This window comes from Sorex fumeus, unplaced genomic scaffold, assembly GCF_029834395.1.
Source record: "Sorex fumeus unplaced genomic scaffold, SorFum_2.1 ptg000063l, whole genome shotgun sequence".
In the NCBI taxonomy this organism is placed as follows: Eukaryota; Metazoa; Chordata; class Mammalia; order Eulipotyphla; family Soricidae; genus Sorex; species Sorex fumeus.
In genome coordinates this window covers 10,855,721-10,876,296 of record NW_026606120.1, presented here as the reverse complement: position 1 = coordinate 10,876,296, position 20,576 = coordinate 10,855,721, and the positions used below count along the sequence as shown (strand labels likewise).

At 58.4% G+C, this 20,576-nt stretch overlaps 1 protein-coding gene across 2 annotated transcripts in view; it reads right to left on the bottom strand.

Moving 5' to 3' along the window:
• Window positions 1–15,788: 15,788 nt before the first annotated feature.
• MAP2K5 (mitogen-activated protein kinase kinase 5) overlaps window positions 15,789–20,576 on the bottom strand; it is a 272,784-nt gene continuing 267,996 nt past the window's right edge. For both annotated transcript variants that reach the window (XM_056127637.1, XM_056127638.1), the window contains one exon: window positions 15,789–15,988. In XM_056127637.1, coding sequence (XP_055983612.1) covers window positions 15,884–15,988 — 105 coding nt within the window. In that variant the 3' untranslated portion in view covers window positions 15,789–15,883. The remainder of the gene's footprint in view (window positions 15,989–20,576) is intronic.

Sequence of the window (20,576 nt, the reverse complement as noted above, 5' to 3'; positions counted from 1 at the left end):
AGCCGAGGTCTGCTTTCCTGGCGCCCAGATCTGTACAGCCTTCGGCCACGCCACCTTCTCAGCCCGCCCTACCGGTCCGGGTCCTGAAGCCCGGACCTCGGGGACCCGCGGCCCCTCTGCTCAGTCGCGCATGCACGCGGGCGGAAGGGGGGCGGGGGAGGGGCGGTCACTGCCCACCTCCAGACAGCAGGGGGCGGGGGGAGGGCAAGGAGAAGGCAGCGGGTCTGGAGGCCTCCAGGGAGGGGCGGCGGCCGCTGTTCGCGGTGCTGAACCCGACGCTCCGACGCCCGCGGCCGGCGCCCAGCCCCCGGGCCACCCCCCGGCGTCTCCGGCTTCCGCTGAGAACAACCTGAACCTTTCCTCTCCCGCCCGGAGCCCCGCGTTCCGGCGTTCCCGCTCGGAGAGCAGAAAGATTCGGGCTGGAATCTAGACACCGTTTTCTTTCTGGCCAGTATCAGTGGGGGCCAGGTTCAGGCCGTCGTTCTTAAGCCCATTTCCTGCAGGCTCAGCCGCCTTCCAGATCAAACCTCATTTCCAGAGGGGTCAGCGCGTGGGACGAAGAGGTTCGCAAAGAAGTTTCTCGGGAGCCACTTCTCCCTCGAGTCAAACGCCCACTCGCCCGGCTTTTCCTCCTCCGGATAGCCAGTTCCCCTCAGGTCAAAGGCGGGCTGGGGGCTCCCTGCCCCGTGACTCTGTTGCAGGGGTATCCTATCAGGATTCTTCAGGCCCGCTGTCCCGGGCCACACGGAAGGGGAGGGAAACCTAGTCATCTCTTATCCACCACGGGCCGAAAGTCGGGGCCAGACTATGGCTTTGCTCTAATGCTAAGGCAGGCGGTGCTCACGGACTTGATCCCCAGAGGGAGACCCCAAGCACTGGTGCTTGGGGTCCGCTGGGTCTCTCAGCCCAGCCACGTGTCCTCTACACCCAGGCTGCTTCCCAGTTCAGGATGCAGCCTAACCCCGGTCCCCTTCCCTAAACTGGGCAGAAGAGGTAAATCCATTTTCAGGGGTCAGCTCCCTGCAGAAGGAAGGCCTTGGGATCCGAGTTCAAAAGCTTTCCTGGAGGTGACCCGGCTCTTTCTTCTGCCTGGCTCCCTCCCTCTCTCTTTGCCCCGCAGTTACTGATCTTATCTGCCCCCAGTCACTGGTCTGGCCTGGCTCGCTCCTCTTTCTCCCATCTGTCTTCGTACCTTCTCTGGGTATCAAGCTAGTTATCTGCTATCTGTCTGTTTCATCTTCATCACCGTGGATCCAATGGGCACAAGTTGACACTGCTTTCGCCTTGAAGTCCCCTCTTAACATTTTAAGGAGGTAAAACATTAAATAAACTAAGCCCTCTACAACTGTCCCAACTCGGGGAGGGCGAGGGGTCCTCAGACCAGCCCGTAGCCTCTCTCTCAGGGTTCTCTGGCGGGCGGGGTAAGGGGGGTGGTGGTGGCAAGGGGCACCGTTTCTTCTTGTTTTTCCGAAGCCGGCAAGTGTGCCGCGCCCGTATGCAATGAAGGACCTTTCGAAAACCGAGGGTCTGGGGTCTCCTGCAGGGCTTCTCGAGTGGGAGGAGGGGAGTCCGGGCCCCGGCGCCAGGAGAAGGGGGATCCTGGGAAAGGAGGCGAATTTCCAGGGCCAGAACTGAACGCCGGGGCAAAGGGTTGTGCAGAGCCCCGAGGAAGCGCCGCCAGGAGGGCTGGGAGCCCTCGCTGGCTCCCAAGGCAGGTGGGGGCAGCCCGGAGTAGGCGACAGGGAAGGCGGGCGGCGGCAGCAGCGGGAGTGGAGCGACCGAGTCTTTGGGGCTAATAATAAACACAACAGCTCGAAGAGCCCCCATCGGAACTGAACGAAAAAGACTGCAGGGACGGGGCTCGGGGACGGCGGGCGACCGGACGCGGTACTCACGGTGCGGCGGCGGCTGGAACCGGACGATGGGCGAGCGGAGGTGCGCGGCGGGCGGAGCGGCGGGCGGGAGTCGGGGATCCGCCGGGCTCTCGGGGTGACGGCGCGGCCCCTCCCCGCGCGCGCGCACAGCCGCGCTCCCGGGCTCTCCGCGCTCTCCCGCGGCCCCGCGGCCCCTCCCGCGCCGCGTCGGCTCTCAGCAAACGCGGGCGGCCGCCGGGGCCCCGAGCGCCGAGACAGGTGCCCTGCGCCCCTGGCCCCCAGGCCCCGGAGAGGCCCGGAGTCGAGCCCCAAGCCTGGAGCGCATGGCCGGCGACGGGCACGACGCGATCACTGTCCGAGTGGCGAGGCCCGAGCGGGGCGGACTCGCCTGACAGCTGCGAGCCGGGGCGCCACACCCACCGCCCGCTCGGTCACTTGGGCTCTCCCGGGGTCCGCCAGCCCGCGGGCCACGCGCCCTCCCCGCCGCCTCCCCGCAGCCCGCGGGCCTGAGCGCCCCAGGTAAGCGGTCACACACCTGCGCCCCGCGCCCCGCACCTGAGACCCGCGCTCACCAAAGGGGCGGGAAAGGGGGAGAAGGACCCGGGCCCGCAAAGTTTGCCCGGAACAGGGAAGTGGGGAGCGCCCAGAGTTCCGGTCAAACAGGCCAGGGGCTGCGGGGCTAAGGCCAGGTGGCGGACTAAGGGAGGCGCTGGAGAAAGGGGGGCACAGGGGTCCTGGTTTCCCGGCCAAGATAGTGGAGTCCTACAGTGAGTGGCAATAGGGTCACCAGCGGCCGGGACAGAAACCAGTATGTGGGGTGCTGAGGGGTGGCCGCGGGAAGAGGCAGAACCTGGGCTACCCCCAGGCTTCTGATTTGGGTGGGTGGGGGGGGCGTCAGGACAGTGCCAGCCTGGGGAGGGGCGACCCCTCCACCCCCTCCACTGAGCTGGGGATCAGGGAACTGGGTTTGCCTTCCCCAGCCCTCCACCCAAACGAGTCTAGGGGGGAGTCTTCCAGATACCTGGGACCCAACACTCGCTGGCTGCCCGCGGGGTCTCTCTCCGCCTCCCGTCAGCGCTACAGCAGCCGCCCCCGTTGCGGGGGTCTAACCCCTGCAGCGTCTAGGGGCAGTTTCGCTCTCCCCAAAGCTCGATTTCTCTCCATTCGCTGTCCTTTCGTAGTCCGTGGCCGCTATTCCGTCCCCCCACTGCCCTCAGTGGGTCCCCATCTTCTCCCCCACTCGTCATCGCGGTGTCTACTACATTTGCGTTTCCACTCACACCCCCTCTTTGCCAGCACCTCCCGGGCGCTCCCTCCCCGCCCCCCCTGGCATTAAGTGTCCTTAATGGACACGTTAATTAAACTGTAATTAATCATACTGTCCGGCCCAAGTTTGAACAATTACCCTAATCAAACAGAAGTTAATAATGGCAGGGATAGCCTGGGGCAGGCGGGCCTCCCGTGCGCACGGCTCTGAGGCCGGGGTGAGTGTGAAGGCGGCAGCCGCTGCGAGCGCCGCGCGTCCTTGGAACCTGGGCGGCGCCATAAATCTTCCGCGGCCAGCGGCGCGCGGTCGCCCTCGCCCCCGCCCCCCACTTCCCCTCCTGCTTCGGGTTTATAGGCGCACTTCCCCCCTGCTTTATGGTTTTCCTGGAGTTCGGCTCCTTTCTTCTCCCTTCTCGAGTTTCTTTTCTCCCCTGGCTACTGGGGGCTCTAGGAAAAGTCTAGGGGTGCCACCTGGTCCCCCAGGCCCAACTCTCAGTGAGAACTCTACCCCTTGTGCAGCATTTAGACACCCACGTTGGCCAAAGTGTTTCCCGAGGCCTGGAAAACTACAATTTTGAGGGGGTTCTCTCTTCTAGAGCTTTTTTTGGGGGGACGTTCATTTTTGTTTACTTTGGGGCCTCACCTGGCTGTGCTCACAGATCACTCCTGGTGGGGCTCATGGGGACCATATGGGGTGCCAGGGACGGCTGCCAGCAAGGCAAGCGGCTCACCCCACTGTCCTGTGTCTCTGGCCCCTCTAGCTGTTTCTTACTGTCATCACCTGGGTTCCCCTCGGTGACTCTCTTGGACTCCAAGCCTTTCTCTCTTTTCTCCCAGAACATGCTCAGTTTCCCCCACTTTCTCTTTCTCTCTACTTGGGCTTCTCCATGGGCTCCAGCTTTCCCAGACCCTGCTCTGTCCCGCTCAAACTGCTCTCCCGACGCCCTCCGGCCTGCAGTCAGAGGTACACTGGAACCCATTTTCCTGCCCCAGTTCCCGAGGCGGCCCCGCCACCACCTGCTCGTCCCCCTTCCCTCTGCCTGGCTTCCTGTACTCCGTAATTACACTCTCCTTCGGTAATTATTCTAAGCCTCCTAATGATTTTTAAACAGTCATCTCAGAATTCGGTATGGTGGGGACAAAGATCTCGGAGCCTGGACTGGGGAGCAGGGACTGGGGATGGAGGTGAGAGGAGACAGAGGATGGGCAGGGTCCCCACAGTCCTAGACGATCCAGCCAGTCAGTCAACCCCTTAAACTGTTGCAAGGGCCATCCAGGCCTCCGGCATTACAGGCAGCCAAGCAGGGTGGAGGGATGAGGGGTCGGAACTCCTGGAAGAACTTTCCTCCCGCCGGTGGAGGTAACCCTAGGCGCGCGCGCGGCTTGGGCTATGATCCCTGTTTCAGCACCAGGTCACGGACAGCTCCCTGGGCCGGGGAGGCCGGGCAGCGCGTCCTAACTAACAGAGGAAAGGTGCGTGGAGAGAGGGGTGGGGAGGGGCTGGAGGAGGCGGGGAGGCGGGGAGGCTTCGCCCTAGGGATGGAAGTCTTCGGTGTCGGGTCTGAGCTCTGCGCGGCACCAGTGTCCGGTCGGTTAATATCCGCGCCCTGCGTTTGAACCGTTTGGAGGGCCCGTTCTCCCAGAGGCCCTAGGAATGGGTGGGAAACATTTATTCCCATTCTACAGGCAGGAAACTGAGGGTCCAGCAACGAAAACCATCCCCTTCCAGGTATTTCAGCCACTAAGCGAAGCGGACTGGTCTCCCAGACCCCAGAGGTCGCGCCTGGCTCGCTGAGCCCACGGATGCCTGGGAGAGCGCAGCGTCGCTGCCACCGCGCGCTGTGGCTGCGGCTCTGACGGTAGCTGGGACGGACGGAGCGGGACGAGGAGCGGACACTTGTACGGGCTCAGACCGCCCAGCTCACGGCACCGCTGGGACTGCAAGTCAGGCTCAGAGCAGGGGGACCGGGTGAAACTCCTGGTCCCCGAAGGCGGCCTTGAATCCTGCCACACTGTCCTTCCGGACCCCGGGGAGCCCGCGGGCTTCCTGCAGCAGCCTTCCCGATCTCGGTCAGCGCTGGTTCTCTGTCGTTCACGATGCTGGCACCAGGGGTCGGAGGGCCAGGCCGCCCTCGCCCGTGCGGGGACGCGCCTCGCCCACTCCCTCCACCCACTCGGCCTCGGCACCCGCAGCGTCCAGGCGGGCAGGGCTATCCTGAGCCCATTCGGGCTCGGGCTGGGGCTGGGCGGCCGCGTCTCCTTCCGCAAGCACATATCCTTTACCAGTTGAATTAACGGCAGTTTTCGTCAGTTAATTAGGTTTAATTTACATAATTAGTACAGTATAAAGAGGATTGGGGATAATCATGGGGTACGTAGCGCTTACTGTGTAAACACGTATTCTGAATTAAAAATCAGATGTAATTAAGGCGCGCAGGCCCTGTTTAGGCAGTTTTAATTGTAATGAATTTCTAATTAACACTCAATGATTGCCAAATGCAAAGGGCTGTAAAATTTTCTTGTAGTTTTGCTAATTTATTGTTTACTTAATATCTGGATATTAATCCGACAGCGGCCAGAGAGACGGGCGCTCCGCGTGGGGCCGGGCCAGAGCAAGGGGCGGGGCGAGGCGGCCCAGCAGAGACGCGGGAGGCCATGGCAAGGGGGCGGGCACTGAGCCTCTTCTTGGGCTGTGCTAGGTGGGCTGATACCCCAGGAGATGAAGGCAGCTTGCAGAAGTCTCACACCCTGGTACCTGCTGCCCAGACCTCGCTGCTCTTTGTGGGGTCATGATCCTCAGCCAGTGCTCCTTCCTGCTCAGCAGACATCAGGGGGACAAGAAACTGCCCAGACCCCATCTTCTACGATCACAGCCCTGGACTTGGCCCCAATCCCTGCACCTGCCAATGCGCCTTGGGACAGGCATTTGAGGAGTGAGGGCTAAAGTGCAGGAGGTCCAAATCATAGGTTTTCTGGGGTGCCCAGAGCTCCCGATTGAATGCAGGTGGTATGGCTTACGGGGAAGGAGCAGCCAGGAGGTCCGAGAATAGTGTAAATATTGGGGGTCAGGTTCTGCTCCTTCCAGGGGCTCTGTCTGCACTCGTGGGCCCAAAGCTCCAGTGGGAAGACAGAGACAGGGATCTCATGGCTACGCTTTGTGATTTAGTCCACAGTCACGGAAGCCAGAGCAGAGGAATTTGGGGGGAATGCGTGGGCGAGAAGTTCCCACTGGCCTCCAGACTCCCTGTTCCCCAAACCAATCTCCGTTGGGTCCCCTGCCCTTCACCTTCAAAGGCTCTCTGCCTCCCTGTCAGTCCCCGCTTGCCCACGAGCTGCTTTCCAGGGTCTGTGGCACTGGAGGCTGCAGGAAGCACTGCGCTTTATCAGACATGGAAATACACTGGCTAGTTGCTCTTCAGGGTTCTAGTCCAGAAGCCCTGCCTGGGCTTCCCTCCCTGAGGAGAGGCAGCCCCAGACTGGTCTGCGGAGCGTCTGACAGCAGCTTCCTGTCCGAAGATTCTGAGTTCTCTCCTCTGCAGCTTAGCCTGCTGGCTTGCAGCAAACCTCCATTCCCCAGCTCTAGTTTTATTTCCATCATTGGCCTGTTCTGTGATTAGTTTCTACCAGGTAGTTATCAGGGCAGGTTCTCAGTCTCTGCTGCTGGAATGTTTTGTGCACGGAGAAGCTCCCAGGGCCAGCACTCAGGCCAGTGTGCTTGAATGGAGCCTTCAGGAGCAGAAAGTTCTCTGTTCCCTGGTGAGTTCCACTTTTCATGCTGTCAGGCAAGGCTGCTCAGGCAGAATCCCCCAGGCCTGGTCTCTGTGCAGATGGGGATGGGTCCAGCAGGCAGCAGGGGTGTAGCTGGTAATGCTTGCTGAGCTTCCTGGTTGCAGAGGGGCTCCTTCTTTGGGTCTCATGCACTCAGGCAGGACTGGGAAAGACCCAGGTTCGAAATCATGCTCAGCTGTTTGAACCTCCAAGCCTCCATCTGCAAATAAGCCTTTTGGTCTTTGTTATTTTATTATTATTATTATTTTGTTTTGGTTTGTTTGTTTCTTGGGTTGGAGGTCACACCCAGCAATGCTCAGGGCTTACTCCTGGCTCTAAGCTCAGGGACCACTCCTGGGACCCTCAGGGGACCATATGGAGTGCTGGGGATTGAATCTGGTCGTTGCATGCAAGGAAAACAGCCCTACTCACTGTACTATCATTCTGGCTTCTGTTTGTATTTATGTTTTGGGGCTACATCTGGTGGGACTCAGGGTGCCATATGTGGTGCTAGTATTTGAACCTGGTATGTGGTGTCTGTAGTCACTCACTAGGCAAGTACCTTAACCTTTGTACTCTGTTGCCCTGCACTAGTCATCGGGGCCTTACAAGACAGGTCAAAGGCTTGTTTAAGGCTCTGGCTGGAGGTAGAGCATGGGGCTCTGGGCATATTCATAGCAGTGTCTCTCGTAGAGCCCTGAAACCCTCCTCACAAAGCAGGTGGTACAAAGTATGTGCTCAGCACTTGGGAAGCCCCTTCTTTGTGTCCCAGGCTGCATCCCAGTGGCTCCTATATGCCCATCTGTTTCTAGGCCAGGCTGAGCTGCCCAGGACTAATTCGCATGGCGTAGGACTGACCTATTTAAGGTGTTCAGTTTTTTTGGTCTATTTTAGGAGTTGCACAGCCTCTACCATTACTATAAATCTGAGAACTTTTTGTTTTGTTGGTCTTTGGGCCACACCCAGCAGAGCTCAGGGCTGACTCCTGGCAGGGTTTGGGGGTCTCTCTCTGTGGTTCCAAGGATGGAACCCAGGTTGTTTGTGTGAGAGACAAATGCTTTACCTGCTGTGCTATTTCTCCGAGAACATTTTTTATCCGTCCAAAAGAGAAGTCTTTTGCTAACGTGCCCATTAGCCCCACCTCACTCCTAAGCAGTCCCCAGTCCACTTCTTGTCTTTCCACATTTGCCTGGTCCTGGCATTTCACATGACAGCCAGCAGAGAACAGAGGACCTGAACATACTCTTGCCAAGCTTCCTCTGGGCTGTAGTTTGGACCAGTAGTATACTGCATGCTCTTTACATTTTCATGTAATATTTATTTTATTATGCATACTGTGTTTTTGCTCCTTAGGGTCACACCTGGTGGTGCTTAAGAGATTACTCTGGGTGCAGTGCAGAGTAGAAACACACTTGGCGGTGTTGGGGGACCATACAGTGCCAGGGGGCTTCCACATGCAAAGTCCGTGCTCCCGCTCTTGACCTCTGTCCTCAGCCCCTCTTTGATTGTTCTGAGTGAAGCTGCTTGAAACACTTACATGTGTGTTGTAGCTCCGTGTCTAAATTTCTCTTGGATCAATGTCCAGGCATGGAATTGCCAGGTCATAGTCACTCCCTGTTGACCCTTTCCAGAGCCCTGCACCAGTGAACAGTCCCAACGCTGCAGGAGGATTCTGATTTCCCCACATACTCAGCAATACTTATCTGTCTTTATTGTAGTCACAGGAGCATTGTGAAAGAGCATTTTGTGGTTTTGACTTGCATCTCTCTGATGACAAATGATTGAGTATATGTTTATATCTTATATAAACCAATAAACATATACGTTTATGTGTTTATAAACATATATTTATATGTTTATTAGTCATGTGTACAACTTTTTTGGGGATAAATACTTCATTCCTTACCAGAAAATGATTTGCAGAGGGGCCAGAGAGATAGTATAGTGGGTAGGATGTTTACCTTGCATGGTACTGATCGAGGTTCAATCCTCAGCATCCCAGGTTGTTCCCTGAGCCCTGCCAGGAGTGACCCCTGGACATAGAACCAGAAGTATGTCTTGAACACCACCGGTGTGGCTCCAAAGCAAAACAAAACAAAGATTTTAATTTGCCATCACCTAGTCAGTGGGTTTCGGATCTTCTTCTCCTTCTTCTCCTTCTTCTTCTCCTCCTTCTCCCGCTTCTCCTCCTTCTCTTCTTTCTCTTTCTCCTCCTTCTTTTTTTTAATAGAGGGCACTCTCTAGTGTCACGGGGTTGAGGCATTGTGGCACCAAGGGGGATTGTACTCAGGGCCTCCCAGATGTCCAGGCCTGTGCTCCAGCCCCTTGAGCTGCCCTAGGTGACCCGACACACTCTGGCTCAAAGTCTCTATTAGCAAACTTGATTCCTTTGGCCATCAATTCTCCATTGTCATGTAACAGGATGTACTCAGGCTCTGGGTACTAGTGTGAAGATCTTTGGGGAAGCGACTCTTTCCTTTTAATGTCTAACTTTATTTTATTTATTTAGGCTTGGGAACTACACCTGCCTTTGCTCAGGACTCACTGATGACTCTGCTCAGGGCTCACTCCTGGAGGGCTCAGAGGACCTTATGGGATGCCAGGGATTGAAGCTGGGACGACTGCATACAAGACAAGTGCCCTACCTGTTGTGTTACCCTCAGGCTTAGGGATGTTATTCTCTACCTACTAAAGGTTCAAGAGGTCTCTGGAATTTGTCAGCTTTTGGGGCCACACCCAAGCAGTGCTTAGGGAATACGTTAGAGTCGCTCCGGCAGGGTTTAGGGGACTGTGCAGTGCTCAGCGATCAAACCCCAGTGGAGCCTCCTGATGCAAAGCACACACTTGCGCTCACTGAGCTGTCTCAGACCCCCCTCCTGTCCCCAGTATCTCTGCTTGAATTGTTTTCTTCCCTTCCCTGTTGTTGTGATGACCAGGAGTGGCCCTAGATCATGGCTGGGGGCCCTGGAGAGGGTGCTCTCAGTTGTGGCATAAGAGAGTCCCACAGGGCACCTCTAGGATTGCTCCCTGAATGTGTGGCAATGCTGGGCATGAGCATGCATGGACACAGGCACTCTCCACAGAGTGACCTCTGAGACAGATCCCTTTGCTTTTGTTGTTGTTATTGTTTTTGTTGTTGGAGGGACCACACCTGAAAATGCCCAAGAATTCAGGGATCACTCCCGGCTGGGCTCAGGGGACCATATGGGGTGCTGGGGATGAAATGAGGGTCAGCTGCATGCAAGGCAAGCGCCCCATGCACTGTTCTGTGCTCCGACCCCTGCCCCCACTCTTGGCTCCTGCAGTCCCAGTCTGGAATCAGGGCTTTGCTCCCACTGGGTGTGGCCAAGCTGAGCCTGTGTTACTTCCCTCAGCTGTACTGACCCCTGGTTCTGAGGCAGGTCGGGTCAGAGCTGTGGCTCCCACTGCTGTGATCCCCCTGAGAGCCCAACAGCTGTCCGGTCCCCACAGCACATGTGCAGCATCCCTTGGGCATGTGGGTCTGTGTGCAAGTGAGGTGTCTGGTAGAGGAAGGGCGTTAGGACTTTGCAAGTGTTTTGTGTATCATGGTTGGCAGCAAAGATGGTTTTCAAATGACACCAACAACCCGTGAGGTTGAGGTGCTGTCATTCTCCCACTGACAGGCACAGGGACACCCAGAGAGGTGCAAGTTCCTGCCTGGGGTCACACAGTGTGTCAAGGAAGCTGGGACTCAGGCAGGATGCTTCCCCTGGGTGCGATCCCAAGCCCAGGTCTTTCACTGCTAATTCCCACCATCTCTCCAATGGGGTTGACAAAAAAGGGACCAGGAGGCCTGGGAGGGGCATAAAAGGATTTGTCCTGGACATCAGGAAACTCACATGAATGCCATTTCTCCCGGGTCTCTAAAGCTGAGAGATCTACAGCAATTTTAAAATGAATTATTTTGCAATAGCACAGTGGGTAGGGCATTTGCCTTGCATGTGGCCGACCTGGGTTCAATTCTTCTGCCCCTCTCGGAGAGCCTGGCAAGCTACTGAGAGTATCCCGCCTGCACAACAGAACCTGGGAAGTTCCCCGTGGCGTATTTGATATGCCAAACACAGTAACAAGTCTCACAATGGAGAGGGTACTATGCCTGCTCGAGCAAATCAATGAACAATGGGAGGACAGTGCTACAGTGCTACAACAGGAAAAACGAAAGTTTAGGGGCTGGGCCGGAGAAGGTGTGGGGTGAAGGCATAGAATGCGGCCACCCCAGTTCAATCCCTGGCACTATATGTGACTCTCCCAGCATTGCTGGGAGACCCTGGAAGTTGGGTGGGGGCAGGGGGAGCCCCGGGCATTCCTGGCACCCGAAGGCCTGAGTGGTGCTATACCTGTGGGCCTTGGCATGGAACCACTATAGGCCAGTTGGGGAGAATTGCTGGTAGCCTCCCTCAGGACTCCTGAGCACTGCTTGGGAGCCCCTCCCCACAAAAGTATTGTCTATGTATGTGCTTAGTAGAGTTTTATTCCTGACCGGGGGGGGGGGGAGTCCTAAATTCTCTGAAACCCCTGCTGCTCCTGCCCACCTCCCCATTTCTTTGTTTCCTGAGCATTTCCTGACCCCGCGGACTCCACGGAGCTCCCTGTAATGAGCTCCCATAGCCAAACAGTGGGGAGGACACAGCAGTGGAAAGCTTGGAGAAGCACCCCCCGAGTACCCCAGCAAACACACTGCAGTGGGGCTTTGCAGGATGAATAGGAGTTGCAGGAAATGAAGGGGAGGAGGTAGGAAAGGCGTCCCGGGCTGAAGAAACATCCTGTGCAAAGACTCAGAGTCAGTGGGTCAGGATGGGAGACCTGGAATGGGAGCTTGAGGGGGTATCTAGGCACCTGTCTTTGCTGGGGTGTGGAGGATAGGAGGGGATCCCGTGTAGGCAGGAAGTCGGAACCAGATGCTGCTGCAAGACCAGAGTCCAGTGAACTGAGTGACCTTGGGACGACGACTGCCCCCTCCTCCCATTCCTCAGTGACCAACTTAGAGATGTCACACTGGGCCCACCACAGTGGGAAGCAGCTCCTAGATGTGTGTGGTCGGGTGGATCCATGCATGAGGCTCAACCGCAGATAGAAACATACCTGCCTTCAGGGGCCAGAGAGATGGTACAGCAGGGAGGGCTCTGGCTTTGCATGCCGCTGACCCAGGTTTGATTCCCAGCATCCCTTACTCAAGCCCAACAGGAGTGATTCCTGAGTGCACAGCCAGGGTAAGCACCACCCGAATACCGCTGAGTGTGACCCCAAAACAAAACAAAACAATGAAGAAACAAACCCACCTCAAAGCAGACTGGTAGTTCTCTCCCGGGTGTGTGAAGCTCAGGGCATTAGAGTCTTTCCAGAACACGCCGGACCTGTGCCCTGGGGTCTCTCTGCTCCCTCCCTGCCCCCCACTCCTGCTCTCCCTCAACTTTCACGAATGTTCAGCAAGCACAGACTTTCTCCCCGCCAACTGGAGGCTTTTAACCAAGTCTGCGGGCAGGAGAGACTTTTTAGCCCTCGCCAGTTAATGCAAAGTGTTAGGGAGATAAATAAATGACAGAGCTGCCCATGGCGAGTCTGCAGTGAGGAGGGAGATTTGTCTCACTTTACAGGAAGGGGCTGCAGGGCTCAGCCCCATCGACTCTTTCACTGCGCGGTTATCTGCCGGCGAGGGGGTGACACGGTGACACCGCAGCAATTAAGACAAACTTGAGTCTCCAAGTTCCTGCCTGCAATCTCCTGGCTTCCAAACAAGACAAATGACACAGCCCAGGGAGGCAGGGAAGTCTTGTCCAGATTCTGTCCCGGGTCCCAGAGAACGGATGCGGTTGCTCAGCAGAAAATTTGTCATGATGAGTTCTGGGCCCATCGAATGCAGCCCACCCCAGTGCACGCAGCTCACCCATTCCAGGGTTCTGTGCCAGCCCAGCCCTCGAGGGCCCCTCTCTGCAAGTCCACTTTCCCTGCCCTTCCCTGGCTTACAGGCACAGGGACCCCCTCATGTGAGTCACAAAGGAAGCACTTGGAGCCCAGCATCATGCCTGCATGTGCAACCAGAGCCCACAGGGGTAGCTCCCAGTCCCCAGTGCATGCCTCTGATGTGCCCATAGTGTCTGGTGGACGAACCCTGCCCTTGAGCTGAGATGGGTGTTGCCATATGCCCTAGTATGGTCTCAGCACTTCACTTTTTTTTTCTTTTTGGGTGACACCTGGCTCTGCACTCAGGAATTACTCCTGGTGGTGCTCAGGGGACCATATGGGATGCTGGGAATGGAACCTGGGTTGGCCGCGTGCAAGGCAAATGCCCTACCCGCCGTGCTTCAGCCCCGTCTCAGCACCCCACTGACCTCAGAATGGATCCAGGACCCCACAGACTGCCTGCGGGAGAGCATGGGCTGTGGTTCCACAGCCTGTTCCTGCCAACATGCGTGCCAGGACCCCATCTCCTTCCACCCCTTCCCTCGACACCCAGAACCCAGCTCCAGATAAAGCTTGGGTAGACTGGGGTGGGCCGGTCACAGTCAGAGGCTTGGGGTAGTGTCTTAGCGGGCGGCACTGTCTCCCCACCTCTGACCTCACCCACAGCCTCATTTGCAGTCAGGCCCAGGCCTGAGCCCCAGAGAACAGACCCTCAGCACAAGGCTCCAAGGCCCCTCTGCTCAGCTGGGGCTCAGCTCGGGGGTGCTGGGTCCCACTGCTCTCAGTCACAAGGCCTGAGTCCCCCTGGGACTAGGGTCCTGTTTTCCCCGCTTCTGCCCCCACTGTTTTCTAGAGGGCAGCTCAAGCCTGGGCCCCTGGATGAGCAAACTAAAGCGTAGGCCCAGGGAGAGTGGGGGGCTAAGTGCTGGGGGCCTCAAGACACTTATCTCCAGGGGCCCCATGAAGGCCATTCTGACTCAGAATCTCTTCTCTTCCGGGTCCCCTGAAGTCTAGAGGCCCGAGGTCTCTGGCATGGTGGCGGGGGGGGGGGGGGGTCTCCAGGAGGTTTTGCTTAGAAGGCAACAAAGAGAGAACAGGGGCAAATCTAAACTGGTCTCGGGACCTGCTCTCCCAAACACACCTCAGAGCACCCCCAGGGGCCGACAGCTGGGACCTGGGGAGGAGTTTGACTCCATTCTGCATTTTTGTTTTTTACATTCTTTGTTTTGATTTTAGGGCACACCTGGCAGTGCTTAGGGCTAACTCCTGGCTCTGCACTCAGGGATCACTCCTGGGGGGTGCTTGGGGGACTCTATGGGGTACCAGGATTGAACCTGGGTCAGCCGTGTACAAGGCAAACGCCCTCCCCACTGTACTATCACTCGGGCCCCATGGGATTTTAAAGAGAGTGATCAGGACTTGCTGAGATGCCATTTAAAAAAAAACACTTTTATTGAAATAACATGAGTTTACAGCGTGATACAGGGAGATGCTGCCAGACAAAGATGTGGCCCCCAGTGTGGAAGGACTCAGGTGGACACACAGGGACAAGCTCAGCACTGAGGCCCGGGCCGCAGCCAGGAGTGACACCAGACCTGTCGGCAGAGCCGTGTTACGTTCTGGCTCATTTACCAGCCCGAGGCAGAGCTCTGGGCCTGGCCCTCCAAGTGGGTGTCAGAGACTCGGCCCCCCTCGTGGTCCCGGCCTCGCCCTGTGGCCGCCCGCCCTTCCCCATGCGAGAGGAGACCAGGCGCAGCTGTGTGGAAAGCTCCTGGAAGAACACATTGTTTGGAGTGGCCCCCCTGACGGCCTGGGAGGGGGCCCTGGAAGGGGACAGTGCGTGCATGCAGGGCACGCAGGAAGTCCTGGAGTTCTGACCTTTGGGCCTGGTGGACGGGCTCATGAAGGTTGTGGGAGTCTGCAGTGGAGCTGAGGGGGGTGGGGGTTATGGGGTGAGGTAACGGAAGTGGCTGGATGGGGTCTGCAGGCAGGGGGCCCCCTCCTCTGGCTATTTTGTTTCTGAGGGGCTGGAACCCATGCCTGGCAGGTTCTCTCCCTGCACCCCTGGTGGGCCTGAGGGGTTGATGACCACCAGCTTCCTCAGAATCCTCAGAACTGGTTCCCCCAAGCCGTCCCCAGGGGCCAGGGTGTGAGCAGAGAGCCTGCAGGGTCCAGGACTGTCCTGGGCAGCGCAACTGCTTTCCAAGCAACGGCGGTGGCAGGACTGTTCAATCCTCTAAGGGTGGCACATGAGTATGAGGGCGCAGACAAAGCCCCATCCCCCTTCTTCTCCTGGCACCAGAGCGCGAGGCACAGAGATGCCACTTGCTGAGCTGGGCAAAGGCTCTGCAGGTGTGGCAGCACCTGGAGTTAGCTTCTCACATGTCTTGAGGTCGCTGTCATGTCCAGGTGGAGCCTGTGCCACACTTACCTGGAGGGTGGCAGAGCTGGTGGCCTGGAGGAGCACTGTGACCAACCAGCGGAGAGGCGAGGACAACCGGGGGTGAGGTCACGGGTAGCGTCCAGGGCTCAGCAGTGCGGTTTTCTGCTCCTGCCACCCCACAGGGGCCCTCCACTGTGGCGTGAGTGTGGCTGGGGTGCTGCCAGGGGCCGGCCCGTGGGTTTGGGGAATGTCCAGCCAACAGGGGTACGTGGCACGGGGCAGCTCATGCTGGGTCCTGGCCCGGGAAGGCAAGGCCTGATTCTCCACAGGCCCCTGACCGTGACAGAGTCCGAACCACCAGGGGTGCTGGCAGGGTTGGGCCCCAGGGAACCGTCCCAGACACGTGCCCACACATGAGGTGGGCATCACGGGGACCTCATGCTCCCAGCAGCACGGCTGTGTAAAGGAGCATGTTAGGGGCCAGGGTGAGGGCAGTGCCCATCGATGGCTGCCTGTGGGCAGTCAGGGCAGGGGCACGGCCAGAGGGGGCAGTGGGCAGCAGCCGTAGAGGGGGCGAGCAGGTGGGTTCTTCTGGCTGAGTCTGGGCTGTGGGTAGCAGCTGGGTCCTGGGCTGTGTGGGTCGGTGCTGGTTCTGGTTCCGGGCAGCGGCTCAGGCTGGGCCCTGCTGGCTCCTCCTCTCCTCCAGGGCCCGGCACACCCACATGGACACCACCGTGGCATTGCCGTCGTCAAACTGCACAAGGAACGGGTGACCCTGTGGGGAAGAGAGCAGGGGTGACGTGGCCTGGCCTTGGTGAAGCCCACCCAGGAGGGCAGCTCTCAGCCCACAGCACGGACCAACAGCTTCCTCGGAATCCTCAGAACTGGCTCCCCCAAGCTGTCCCCAGACCTGAGGCCCTCCAGGAGAGTCTGCTGAGATCCCTGTCTGGCCCTCACCGCTTTCTCTGACACGCCCTTGGGATGGCAGTCTGGGGGAGGGGTTGTGCGGGGGGGGGGGGGGCAGACAAGCCCCAGGAAGAAGTGGTGCCCCAGGCTTGGGCCCTGGAGGGGCTGGTACCACTTCCACACACTTGTCTTTGGCCCATGGTGGCTGGGGTCCGTTCTCTTGGACGCCTTCCCAGTCCTCAGCATCGAGGCTGGGTGGTGGCTAGGCACACAGCTCATGGGGTACACGAGGGCCTGAGCCCCCCCGCCCCCCCGCTCCGAGTACAGCTATATTGAAAGGAAAGGACATGAGATTCACAGCAATAGCACAGCATGGAGGGCACCTGCCTGGCATACGGCAGACCTGGGATGGATGAGCTGTAGAACTCCATGTGGCCCCCTAAACACCATCAGGAGTGACCCCTGACTGCAGAGCCAGGAGTAAGCCCTGAGCACCCCCCTCCCCCCCACCACACGCAAAGATTCCCCACACTGGGGAGTTCCAGGAGTGCAGCAGGAAGAGGGGCCTGGTGTGAGGCAACAATCAGGAGGGCACAGAGACGGGCTCCATCACCTGGGATTTTTCCTCCCCGCTTCCCTTCCATCCCTGGACATGGGCACTCAGACTGGAAGCCCCCATCCAGGCGGGGCCAGCCGGGGCTGCCTTCCGGTGCCCTGCCTATGGCATGTGGGGAAGGTGCCCAGCTACCACTCAGCACACCTGGAGGCCCAGGGGGCAGGTGCACATGTGGGTGCAGCTGGGGGCTGTTTTCCTGCAGGAGCACAGGCCTGGTTGGAGGCTGAGGAGGAGGGGGCCCTTCTGTTCTCCCAGGAGCCGCCCGCCTGCTGGTACTGCTGCCGACTACATCGCGGGGGCTGGGGGGAGCCTTAAAGTCCAGCAGGCCGTGCCCTGGGCATGGCAGAGCAGAGGTGAGAGCCGGTACCCTTGTGAAGAACAACGGGAGATGTGGAAGGGGGCTAGGGCTGTGTGCCCCCAGAATGCCCGCCTTCGGGGCCATATGCTCGTCTGCTGGGGACACGCTGAGCAGAACATGGGCTGGCGGCTCCTGTTTCCCTCCCTCCTCACTAGAAGGTGACCAGGCTCCAACTGCCCTGCCAGGGGCTTCCTGGGACCAGGATTCTGCAGGAAGAACTGAAAGGAGGTGTTAGGGGGAGAGGTGGGTGGACAAATGGACACGGGGTACAGTGAGGGGAAGGGATCCATGCATGTGGGCAGGGCAGCTGTGAGCAGAGAACCTCCGGGAGGGCCGTGGGGGTGCTGGAGGGCAGGAGTGTGGCAGGAGAGGGTTGTGGGGTCTGGGGTACCCCCAGCACCGAGTCACGGGTTCTGGGGGCCCAGTGGGGGTGCTGCCTGGGCTCTGCGGAGTGGAACTGGACTCCATGACTCCATGTCTCTGACCCATCCCAAGCCCATCACCTGCGGATGCTCCGGGATGGCCCTGGTGGATCCACACCAGCAGAGATGCGCCTCACTTGATGCTTTTGTCAGTGTATGGGTCAGCCTGGCCCGAGGGGGCTGAGGCTAGGTGGGAGGCTGGTCAGCGCTGGCCCGGGGCTACCTCGAGCAGGCTGACAGGGAGGAGGCTCACGTGCTCACAGAAGCAGGGTAAGGATGATCCCAACACAGAAGGGGAAACTGAGGCCCCAAGGCTTGGCCATGCTGTCCGAACTCAGAGCCAAGGGGCACTGTGTCCCACCCGGCTTCCCTGCTGAGCCCATGCACGGCACTGGGTTGGGGGAAGGGCTCCGGGCCCCACAGCTGGACAGGTCCTGTCACCTCTGGAGCCACAGGCGCCAGCGTGGCCTGGTCCACCTTCCTGGACAGAAGCATCCCCTGCCCCAGGCAGAATGGGGGCACAGGGCCAGTCTGTAGCTGCTCCCTGCCGGGAACAGTGGGACCATCATGGCCCACAAACTTCACCCCAGAAGGGAAAAGGCGGGACTCAGCCCACCAGTGGCCAAGGAGAGGGGACCCACAAGCAAGCACTGCGCCTGTGTCCTCTCTGGTGCTGTCCAGTGTCTACCCGGGGGGATGCGACTTCCACAACCCCCTACTCCCAATGTCTGCCGCCCCCCAGCTGATACCCAAGAACAGACCCCCAACACACACAAGCCCCCTGCCCCCTACCCCGCCCCCTACCATCCCTGTGCAAGGCGGGAACCTTCCCAGCACTGTCTTTTTGAGGAAGGACAGAGCTGGTCACTGCCTGGCAGGGCCACAGTGTGCCCTGCGGCCAGGAGGTGCCATCCTGGGGTGCGCGAGGCCAGGGACAGCAGATACTGTGCAGTCAGACCCGGCAGGGGGCAGGCGGGGCTCGTGGTGTTCCCACCCCCAGGGGAAAGTGTCTCCTGTGTCTCCAGGTGATTCTCCTTTGGGTGAGCACACCTGAGGCGCTCTGGGATCTTGGGCGGCCAAGCGGGCTGCCGCTGTCCCATGCCATCTCACTGGCCTGTCAGGGTGATTTTCAGCTGAGCGGGGTCCCGTTCTCCCCGGGGTCCCTGTTCTCCCCACAGGCTGTGCTGTGGTCTCCACACCCCTGCACAGATGAGGAAACCAAGGCCTGGACAGGCCCCTGGACTTGGATTTGAAGCCACTGACAGCCCCAGCTCTCAGTCTCTGGGCTGCCCCCTCCCAGGGGGCCCCGAGCTGTGGCAACAAGCCCAGGCTATGGCTCTTACTCCCAAGGATGAAGGCCCAGGCCCACAGTGCTGTCAGGGCGGTGGGGGACCTCAGGAAGCACCTGAACCTGATACGGGCCCTTGCGGGGCTTTTCTTTACCCCCACAGATGCATCACACCCTCTGCCACAGCGGGCCAGTGGCCACTCACTGACTCCCGGAGCTCAGGCTGGCAGCTGTCTGGGGCACAGGTTCAGCGGGCCACGAGACTACCCTCAAGGCTTGACAGTGATCTGCCAGGGCCCACCCACCTTCGCAAGTTTATTCTGCGCAGTGGCTGACAATGCTTTTCAGCAACCATTCAATTCTCAGCAACCCACTACTTGCCTCTGCCTGTCTCAGGCTGAGCACTGGCACCCGAGGGGCTCGGGAGCGCCTATCTCCCTGCAGAGCTGACCCACAGTCTCCAACAGAATCAGCAGCAGCCGTAAGTCACTACAGGCTGTGTACAGAGACAGTGCAGGGTGGCCGTGGAGGGGGCTGGGCTGACTCCAGGGGGTCATGGTGAAGGTGGCACCTCTGTGATTGCATTGGCAGGGGCTAGCTGATCAGGGAGAGCAGCAGAGTAGTTCGTGGACAGGTGGACACCGGTCTGCAGTCTGGGCTCATTCAACTACATCGATGTGTCCAGTGTCCAGCAGTGGGGGTCCGTGCCAGCCGAAGTGTGTGACAGGGGCCATGGCAGCTGCTCGAGAGAGGAGATGCTGGAGATACACAGAACAAGGACCCTGGGGCCACTGGGGACCCAATGCATTGTCCCTGGGCCTGAGAACCTCAGCTGATGCTCAAAAGGAACACTGATTCGACTGAATGACAGTCTGGGGTGTTTATTTGAGAAACCAGTCCAGGGCCAAGCTTCTGGAAATCTAAAACCTCTACAGCAGGAAGCCACACTCAGTGTACGGGTCCAACAAGGCTCCAAAGCCCGAGAAGATCCCTGTGCTCAGGGATCCCTCCTGGTGGGCTCACCAGGGACAGTGTGTGCTTCATGACACCCTGTGCCAGAAGATGCAGCCCAGATGATGGAGAGTCAGAGAAAACATCAATGTTTGAAAAGATGAAAGACACCAAAGAAGAAAATGAAACAGTAAGAAACCAAAAGATGTGTGGAATTTGAAAAAAAAATCCACGGTAACTTACGGAATGAGACATTTCTGTAACATACAGACACTGGAAGAAAACAATCTGGGAGAGCAAGAAAGCAGACTGGATGCAGCTGGAGAGAGACCCAGTAAATCAGAAGAATAGACGGAGAATATCATCTAGAGCACAGAGTATACACATGAAAAGACACACATATATGTACACACATATTTAAATTTTTAGTCTTCAGGTCACACCTGGAAATGCTCAAGTATTACTCCCAGCTCTGGGTTCAGGAATTATTTCTGGCAGGCTTGGGAGACCATATGGGATGATAGAGATCAAACCTGGGTCAGCCGTGTGCAAGGCAAATGCCCTACCTGCTGTGCTATCTCTCCAGCCCCTGCATACACATATTTTAAGGTGAAAGAGACAGCACAGCGATTGAAGTACCTGCCTTGCATGCAGCAGACCTGGGTTCAATCCCAATCCTCAGCATCCCATAGAGTCCCCCAAGCCCTACCAGAAGCACAAGGAACAACATCAGTGTTGCCCCAAACCAAAACCAAACAAAAGAAGGCACAGTGAGGGAAGACAATATCCAAAGAATTAATAGTTACAAATTCTGGGCTGGAG